Raw genomic sequence first — 9,644 nt, 5'->3', positions numbered from 1 at the left:
AAAGTTAAAATCTAAAGTTAAACTGGAGCCCGCCAGATGGCGCTATACTGCTAGCATGAGTAACTGTAATGTACAGGAACTGTAATGTACTTCTGTCCAGGTCCTGCAGTCACACACGTGTGTCCATCAGTGTCCATCTGTCTGTCTGCTGTCTGGAAGATGATGACTTCTGTCTTTCCCTGTGCGTGTATGTCTTCTGCTTTCTTTCTTTTTTTCTTGAAAGAACGTGGTTTTAATTTATTAATTTGTTCCTGAATAAATATAATACACCGTATTTAAGCTGTCATTTTTTTTATCTTCTCTTAAATTTACAGCTAATGGTTTCACAGAAATGGATATTCCTCTCTCTGTTGAGGAGACCAGACCAGATCCAGACCAGAGTTCAGTGCGTCCATTCACTTACGGAGGATGATGAGGATGATGAGGATGGGGATGAATACTTTGTCAACATTTCCATGCCTTTAAAGTTTTGCTCTTTATGGGTTTCCTGAAATCATTCTCTTTTCATTAATTGAATCATTCAGTTTAACTATTAGATCATTAAAATGTAAAATAAAAAAATAAAATGAATTTTTTTTAAAAATAAAATATTTTATTTCTTTACCTGCATGTCACGTGACCAATAAGCAACATCAGACTCTCTGTGTTGTTAAATTATAGAAATATGAACATAAAATCTCAGATTTTTCCCATATCTCCCTTTATATGCATACATTTATTCAATTACAAATTACTTTTATTTTGTCTGGGCAGTGCTAAATAACAGAAATGAAATCCTTAAATTAAATAAGAACAGTTTACACCAATTATTCTATGCAGAAGTATATACCTCACTGTGTGGCTTTTAATGTAGTGCTGTATTCATAGATGGAGATTTTGGAAGTCAGTCAATCTGGACACAAACCTCTAGTCCAGCAGGTCACAGAGGACAGATGTCTCATGGGGTTTGTTTGGTGCCCATCTAGAAATGATGTCATCGTGAGTGGTGAAAAATGCAGATTTTCATAACTCCTGTGTAATGAAATATACAAACACTAATGAACCCACTTTTTCATGACGCCAAGGAATCAAATGGAAAGGTGATTAACATGGTACAACAACACATTATAGGCTCATAATGATGTAACTTTTGCTATTTTATTCTGCAATAGTTTCCTGCATTATCCAAATTGAAATTAGCTTTTTCTCTTCAATCAATTGCAAGGTTGTTAAATGGATGGCAATCAATCCAGGTGAAATAGATGACAATCTGATAACACTAGCTATAGACAGCTAAAAAAGTCATCAACACCCCATTTCACTGACCATCGTTAATCTCAGCCTCCAATACCATGCCACAAAATCAAAACAAAGCTCTGTAAACACTTACATCCATCAACACTATAAGTGTGTCCCAAAGATCTACACACACTTGTGGTCTTCTTCATGCTCACTTGGGCCAAATACAGGAAATACGTCATGTAAGTAGACAAGGGCTCAAGTGCAAGACTGTAAGTGCAAGTGTGTGTATTTAGACAGGCCCAGAATCTTTCAGTTTGTTCATTTGTTCACTTGGGTTCTTCTCAATCATTCTTTTTAAACCTGTTTGAAATAATCACATCTGGTTTTAATTTACAAAAGTGACCTTCAAAGGTTAAAAACAAGAGTTCCCACACATTTGACAAACTGATTTTCACTTTTCCAGATATAAGTGGTTATTGTTTAGAACTAATATTTTAGAGGTGATATTTTAGAACTATAGAAAACTGCATTTTCTGAATATAAATTACGTCTTTGAAGTTTTTATTTGTTTTTATTTATGCATTCCAAGCGATCATCAAGTGAGGAGAGAACATCAGTGCAGTTTAATCAAAAATATTGAAACTGATCAGGATTTTAGATTTAGCTCTAATACCCAAATCTCATTTCATACTTCTTGCCCATAAATTGTAGACAAATCATGTGACATTTTCATTCAATTACTGCCCACTTGTATAACCTTCCAAAACACCCACTATATTCTTATTATGTGGATGTTAATTTCTCCCAGTTATTCAAATCCATTGACTCCATTCATTAAGATCAATTCTAACTCTTTCTGCAGGTTCTATATTACATCACTAGATGGAGACAAATGACTGTCTTTTTGTGTGTTGAGAGACACCTGGGCTCTGCCTGTAAATCATATACATACATATATTGTGTGGAGAGATGTAACTGTTCAAGTTTCTCATGGTTTGGTGTCACAGTACTGTTCAGTATTGTTCAGTATTGGATGGGGGGCATGCTGGGAAGTATTCTCAATGTGATTTTAGAAATGTCTAGAGTACTAGAATACTCTGCTTAATTAATAAATAAACATTTAATCTTACATAGCTATTTAAGCACACCCACACAATCTAGAAGAAAATGCTCTATATAGAACCATAATGGCTTTTATCAGGCACTTCATATTTGGAACCCATTAATAGTTCCATAGAGAATCCTTTTTAAGGGTTGAATAAAAAAAAAAAAAAAAAAAAACTTTTAGGATTCTTTGTAGCCAGGTAGAAAAAAAAAAGGTTCTATAGAGAGCATTTTAGAGGTTCCCATCATGGAATCATTTTATCTATTTAAATTCTGTTTTATTTTAATTACATTTTATGACCTAAACAGCTCATATACTTGATCACTATAAAAACTAAAATAATAAACCATAAAAAGCATAAAAATAACACATCAAAATGTTGTGTCATCATTTAAGACACTTTTATCAGCATTTACAACAAAAACAATTAACATAAATCAATGTTTTTTATTTATTTATACTTTTTTTTCTTAAATTGACAGAAAAAAATTATAAAAATTAAATTGTATAAATATTGTTTTATCAAACTATTTAAACTATATGTTGATTGCTAGAATCCACAAAAAAAAAAAAAAACATGTAAATGTAAAATTGCACAAATAAATAAATAAAATATAATTATATAAATAAATAAGTCAGTATCCCCCGGTCATAAGTCTAGTCCCAGACAAGTCTGAGGTGTTTCAACTGAAAGAAACGTGCACTGATTGATCTTGAAATATATCAGTGACCTTAATTGTTTTGTCTCAGAATTGACGTTTATATTAAAAGATTACTAAAAGATTACTTCCCTTAAATTAGATTTCACTCTCCCCTGTCTGCAGGGGGAGCTGTTGAGCCCATGCCGCTGCAACGGCTCCGTGCGCTGCACCCACCAGCCCTGTCTGATTCGCTGGATCAGTGAGAGAGGCTCCTGGAGCTGTGAGCTCTGCTACTTCAAGTACCAAGTCCTGGCCATCAGCACCAAAAACCCGCTGCAGGTAAAGCCTCAAACGTCAGCCTCAAACTGCAAAGTATCTGGGTCAGAGTGAAGCACTGGCTAACTTCTCTATTTATAGGCTTCTTCAAGCAAAGCAAGATGGCAAGATAAGATGCCATCTCACTGTGTTTTTAATGCTGTGTGTATCAGTGGCAGGCGATTTCTCTGACGGTGATTGAGAAGGTGCAGATCGCCGCCATTATCCTGGGCTCACTCTTCCTCATCGCCAGTATCTCGTGGTTGGTGTGGTCTTCTCTCAGCCCGTCTGCCAAGTGGCAGCGCCAGGACCTGCTCTTCCAGATCTGCTACGGCATGTACGGCTTCATGGACATTGTGTGCATAGGTGAGAAGCAAAACACCATGGATTTATCCTTTTTTAACATTAGGACCTCTCTTTGACTTCATATAGGCTTTTAGCATTATGGTTTGTTAACAGTTGTTAATATATTAGGTATATTTAATAAATAAATGATACTTTTTAAGCATGTAATTACTAAAATTACTTGAATGTCCTAATTGAACTAATGCCTAATCCTGGCTTAATCTAAGCCCTATCTGTGACACCAGTCCCAGATAGTAGTCTATATTAATGACACTTTTTTTTTTTTAATTCATACGCATAATTTTGCAAGTAGATAAGCATTTAAACAATAAAAACAAAGGACCCATGACAATTTCAGCACTGGGAAGAGCTAAATAGTGCTGAATGAAATTAACTGAGTTCTGGCTTTTGGATGCTCAAAACTGAACAAAAAGTAAAACAGCAAACAGAAACTTCTGACATCTCTTGTGAGTCAGTGACACGTCCATTTTGAGGCCAACTCTCTCTGCGATGAGTCAGAGAAACATTTATAAAACCTATGGAGGGTGCAGAACAACAGAAAAAAGAGAAGAATCTCACACATTTACATCAGATCTTAAACTACTTGAATCAGAGAGAAGTGTGTGGTACTTTGTGGTTTCATTACTTTGATGACTAATGTCAGAGTAAAACTTCAAAAGTGTTCTCTGAGTGTCATGGTCCTCGTCTGTGTTCCCCTGTCATGGTTTAAGGCTGTGGCTACGTGCATGTACATCAATATTGCGAAATTTTTGTCATGCAGAACAACAAAAATGACTGCGTTTGCATTGTAAGGGGTAGGTTTGGGTTGAGTAGGTATAGACGGTAATAAAACAGCTGCAACATGATCGTAGCTGCATCGCCGGCACTTAAACTAATCAAAAAAGCCCATTGCTGACGGGACATTCAGTAAGGCAAACGCAAAAAATATCATGATATTATCCATCAGAAACGTTATCAAAGTTGTCAAAAACAGTAGCATTTATAACACGAGTACACAGACCTAGAATAAGAATGAAATGAAAGGCAAACACTAGCCATGAAAAACTCTATGCTCTTTCATTCAGTTGCTAAAGTACATTTCCACAAAGTCATGCTAAAAACATTCATAAGAGCACTAGACAAAGTCATCTATAAAGCAATGATTATTAACAAAAACTATAACATTTGTATTGTTTTATGGTTAATAAACAACCGATAAAATTATCCTCCCCTATAGTAAAATATTAACCATTAATTTAATGCAGTGAATATGGTATAATTTAAAAGTGTTCATCCCTTCAAAACAGAGAAAACATATTTCTTCTAACCTCAACTTCTCTTGGATTAGTCTTTAACTTCCTTTCTTCGTTTATTGCCACCGCAGCTTCCTTTAAACTTTTACCAATAAGAAACATGTCCCCTATATATTGGCACCGCCCTGCTCAATATCAGGTGTAGTAGGCTATAATCTGTTTAAGAATGATTCTTATTGTCTCCTTTTGTTTATTCTGTGCTCTGTAGGCTATTCCTCCAAGTCCAGGGAAGAGAGTTCAGTTCTCGAATCTCATCTCATGTAAAGCTCCAATACAACAAGTGAGTCAATAAACTATTGTATATTTTATTCATTACAATTTTAATAAACTGTTAAGTTGTAAAAAAAAGAAAACAATAAGCAGAGTGCAGTTTAAAGTATTTGTGTACAAAATATATGTTTGTTTAATAGGTTACCCGTCATCTTCAGATCAAGAGCGGGACGCACAGACTCCGCCTCCTACAAGTCATTGGTTTAAAACAGAAAGTGTCAGTGTTTGGTGTGCAGTTTCAGACTAAGGTACGGTGCTGGTGGTGGTGAAGCTGACAGATCAAGAACACAATATAAGCAGCGGAACGCGGAGGGCTTTCTACATTCAAGAGCTATATATTGAAACGAATCTGGAATGTTTTCGGGAACCGTCTTGAAGATGAAATTCTTTCCCGCTGTCTTCGTATTAATTTCAGGTAAGTAGAGAGTTCGGGGTTTATGTAAAGATGCTTGTTTTTATTCCACTGTAAACTGCGCTGTCTGTTCACTATGAGGCTTGTTTCTGAAGTCTCTGAAGACTGAACAGTCGCGGCAGTGGTGCTGACTCTGTGAGGTTTGGAGCTGGACTCCGTCTCTTCTCAAACCCTGTTCTGTCTGTGTAACGTGTGTTGTGTCTGTCTTTGTTGTCAGAGCAGAATATGTGTCTGTGTGAAGCCCCGTTCACCAAGAACTATAACTATAAAGATAAGGATACTAGCGTCCACACCAGCGGATGATATCGTGTTTTTATTCTAAGCGCTCGTTGGATTCTGATGTCTGTCAATGTTTGTGTCGTTCATCAGCTGGAAACAAATCGTTCTCAAAGTGATTCCAAAGATATTGTTTCTCTGTTTCTTTATCGTTATAGCTGTAGTGTTTACTCTATTCTTTAATATTCAGAACGATTTTTAGAACTATCTTTATCGTTGTCTTTATTTGTTATCCGTTATTTGGTGTGAACGTGCCTTAAAGCGTGGGTTGATGATATCTGTGCTGAGAGCAGAAGATCTTTGTGAAGTGTGTGTTGTGGAGGTCTGTGGTGACAGAGGCATTTCTCGAGACAGCGATCTCTTCACTGGTGTTGTGGCAGATTCCAAGAATCTGTAAGAATCTTACTAAGGTAACCGGACCGCGCGTGCACGTGGGCGTCATTTCCCAAGACGGAGCGATCTTTAATTTACCTCGCACTAAGTGAACATACTGTATGTCGCCTCGTTGGCAGAGACACATCCACCAACGTGTGACTATAATAGACTGCCTAGTCAACATAACAAAAGACGGTCACCCCTTATCAGACTCAGTGGAGTAGATAATAAAGCGTGTGCAATTCAGTTTTTGACGCGATCGGACACCGACGCCTCGGCGGCTTTCTGAGGGTTCGAATCTCCAGAGGCGGCGGTGTCCGCTCAGAAGGCTCCAGAAGCGGCGGTGTCCGCTCAGAAGGCTCCAGAAGCGGCGGTGTCCGCTCAGAAAGCCGCCGAGGCGGCGGTGTCCGCTCAGAAGGCTCCAGAGGCGGCGGTGTCCGCTCAGAAAGCGCCCGAGGCGGCGGGGCTCACTTCTGGTTTTCCCAGGATGGCAGCTACATACACACCACTGTGGTGGCCGCTGGTTCTGCCCTGGGTCCCCCTCCAGCACACAGAGCAATAAATTGATGATTAATGCTTTACTGGGCATGTGATACTGTTGCGATATTCGTTGTGTGGATACAATCGTCGATGAAACAAATTTTATTTTTTCTTTCAGAACTTTTACTCTAAGTACATACAAGATCGGGGAAAGAACCATAGTTGTATCAAATCAATCAATCAAACATTATTTATAATTTTTTTAATAGTTTTATGCATGTTTATGCCATTAACAGCCTGCTTCTGATGCAGCATTAAGGAATTTCTCAAATAAAACAATTCATCCATCAATGCAATTATATTTCTAAATAATATTATTTTTGCCTTATTGATTGGGTTGTTTTTGGAAGACAAAATCTTGGGAAACACTATTCTAAAGCCAGGGACGGATCTACCGGGGTGGCAAATGCCACCCTAAAAGAAAGCCTTGCCACCCATATCAGGTTGAAGAACGTTATTTCGCTAACTAACGTTACAGTGGTGTAGTCTACTACGTAAGTTACCCACTTTTAAAAAGCGTGAGGATACGTAACAACTTCGTTTTGTGTCAGAACTTTAACACTTTCATTCATAAATTCATCCCGTCTGTGTTTGTTAAGCGACAGGGATTGAATCGCGGAATTCAGTCACAAATGGAACTTGCTGTATAAAGCAGAACGTCACGGAATTCGGCCATTTCATTCCACTGTAAACTGCGCTGTCTGTTCACTATGAGGCTTGTTTCTGAAGTCTCTTAAAGACTGAACAGTCGCGGCAGTGGTGCTGACTCTGTGAGGTTTGGAGCTGGACTCCGTCTCTTCTCAAACCCTGTTCTGTCTGTGTAACGTGTGTTGTGTCTGTCTTTGTTGTCAGAGCAGAATATGTGTCTGTGTGAAGCCCCGTTCACCAAGAACTATAACTATAAAGATAAGGATACTAGCGTCCACACCAGCGGATGATATCGTGTTTATTCTAAGCGCTCGTTGGATTCTGATGTCTGTCAATGTTTGTGTCGTTCATCAGCTGGAAACAAATCGTTCTCAAAGTGATTCCAAAGATATTGTTTCTCTGTTTCTTTATCGTTATAGCTGTAGTGTTTACTCTATTCTTTAATATTCAGAACGATTTTTAGAACTATCTTTATCGTTGTCTTTATTGTTATCGTCCTTGGTGTGAACGTGCCTTAAAGCGTGGGTTGATGATATCTGTGCTGAGAGCAGAAGGATCTTTGTGAAGTGTGTGTTGTGGAGGTCTGTGGTGACAGAGGGCATTTCTCGAGACAGCGATCTCTTCACTGGTGTTGTGGCAGATTCCAAGAATCTGTAAGAATCTTACTAAGGTAACCCGGACCGCGCGTGCACGTGGCGTCATTTCCCAAGACGGAGCGATCTTTAATTTACCTCGCACTAAGTGAACATACTGTATGTCGCCTCGTTGGCAGAGACACATCCACCAACGTGTGACTATAATAGACTGCCTAGTCAACATAACAAAAGACGGTCACCCCTTATCAGACTTAGTGGAGTAGATAATAAAGCGTGTGCAATTCAGTTTTTGACGCGATCGGACACCGGCGCCTCGGCGGCTTTCTGAGGGTTCGAATCTGCCTTATAGCAAACTTTTTTTTCTCCCTTTTCAAATTTCATATCACATCAGAAAAGCATTTATTTTTAATAAAAATTAAGAAAATAATCAAAAAGTTGAAAATAAAGTATCGGGAGGCGGCGGTGGCCGCTCAGAAGGCTCCAGAGGCGGCGGTGGCCGCTCAGAAAGCCGCCGAGGCGGCGGTGTCCGCTCAGAAGGCTCCAGAGGCGGCGGTGTCCGCTCAGAAGGCTCCAGAGGCGGCGGTGTCCGCTCAGAAGGCTCCAGAAGCGGCGGTGTCCGCTCAGAAAGCCGCCGAGGCGGCGGTGTCCGCTCAGAAGGCTCCAGAGGCGGCGGTGTCCGCTCAGAAGGCTCCAGAAGCGGCGGTGTCCGCTCAGAAGGCTCCAGAGGCGGCGGTGTCCGCTCAGAAAGCCACCGAGGCGGCGGTGTCCGCTCAGAAGGCTCCAGAGGCGGCGGTGTCCGCTCAGAAAGCCGCCGAGGCGGCGGTGTCCGCTCAGAAGGCTCCAGAGGCGGCGGTGTCCGCTCAGAAAGCCGCCGAGGCGGCGGTGTCCGCTCAGAAGGCTCCAGAGGCGGCGGTGTCCGCTCAGAAGGCTCCAGAAGCGGCGGTGTCCGCTCAGAAGGCTCCAGAAGCGGCGGTTGTCCGCTCAGAAAGCCGCCGAGGCGGCGGTGTCCGCTCAGAAGGCTCCAGAGGCGGCGGTGTCCGCTCAGAAAGCGCCCGAGGCGGCGGGGCTCACTTCTGGTTTTCCCAGGATGGCAGCTACATACACACCACTGTGGTGGCCGCTGGTTCTGCCCTGGGTCCCCCTCCAGCACACAGCAATAAATTGATGATTAATGCTTTACTGGGCATGTGATACTGTTGCGATATTCGTTGTGTGGATACAATCGTCGATGAACAGTAATTTTATTTTTTCTTTCAGAACTTTTACTCTAAGTACATACAAGATCGGGGAAAGAACCATAGTTGTATCAAAACAATCAATCAAACATTATTTATAATTTTTTTAATAGTTTTATGCATGTTTATGCCATTAACAGCCTGCTTCTGATGCAGCATTAAGGAATTTCTCAAATAAAACAATTCATCCATCAATGCAATTATATTTCTAAATAATATTATTTTTGCCGTATTGATTGGGTTGCTTTTGGAAGACAAAATCTTGGGAAACACTATTCTAAAGCCAGGGACGGATCTACCGGGGTGGCAAATGCCACCCTAAAAGAAAGCCTTGCCACCCATATCAGGTTGA

At 40.2% G+C, this 9,644-nt stretch overlaps 1 protein-coding gene across 1 annotated transcript; it reads left to right on the top strand.

Moving 5' to 3' along the window:
• Positions 1–1,037: 1,037 nt before the first annotated feature.
• LOC122147092 (E3 ubiquitin-protein ligase MARCHF9-like) lies at positions 1,038–5,400 on the top strand. Its single transcript, XM_042768231.1, has 5 exons — positions 1,038–1,091; positions 3,109–3,306; positions 3,456–3,648; positions 5,149–5,220; positions 5,351–5,400. The coding sequence occupies exons 1-4, from the start codon at positions 1,038–1,040 to the stop codon at positions 5,202–5,204; spliced, it is 501 nt and encodes a 166-aa protein (XP_042624165.1). The 3' UTR covers positions 5,205–5,220; positions 5,351–5,400.
• The last annotated feature ends 4,244 nt before the right edge of the window (positions 5,401–9,644 follow it).

The sequence above is a fragment of the Cyprinus carpio genome, chromosome A2 (assembly GCF_018340385.1).
Source record: "Cyprinus carpio isolate SPL01 chromosome A2, ASM1834038v1, whole genome shotgun sequence".
Lineage (NCBI taxonomy): Eukaryota > Metazoa > Chordata > Actinopteri > Cypriniformes > Cyprinidae > Cyprinus > Cyprinus carpio.
The sequence above is the reverse complement of the archived record's forward strand: the minus strand, read 5'-3'. Positions and strand labels throughout refer to the sequence as shown.

Bases quoted from the DNA above. Each gene is read 5' to 3' on its own strand.
- LOC122147092 (XM_042768231.1), top strand. From the start codon at position 1,038: ATGAACCCACTTTTTCATGACGCCAAGGAATCAAATGGAAAGGTGATT. The intron at 1,092-3,108 runs GTACAACAACAC...GATTACTAAAAG, and splicing joins ATGGAAAGGTGATTAACATG to ATTACTTCCCTTAAATTAGA. The intron at 3,649-5,148 runs GTGAGAAGCAAA...TGTGCTCTGTAG, and splicing joins CATGGACATTGTGTGCATAG to GCTATTCCTCCAAGTCCAGG.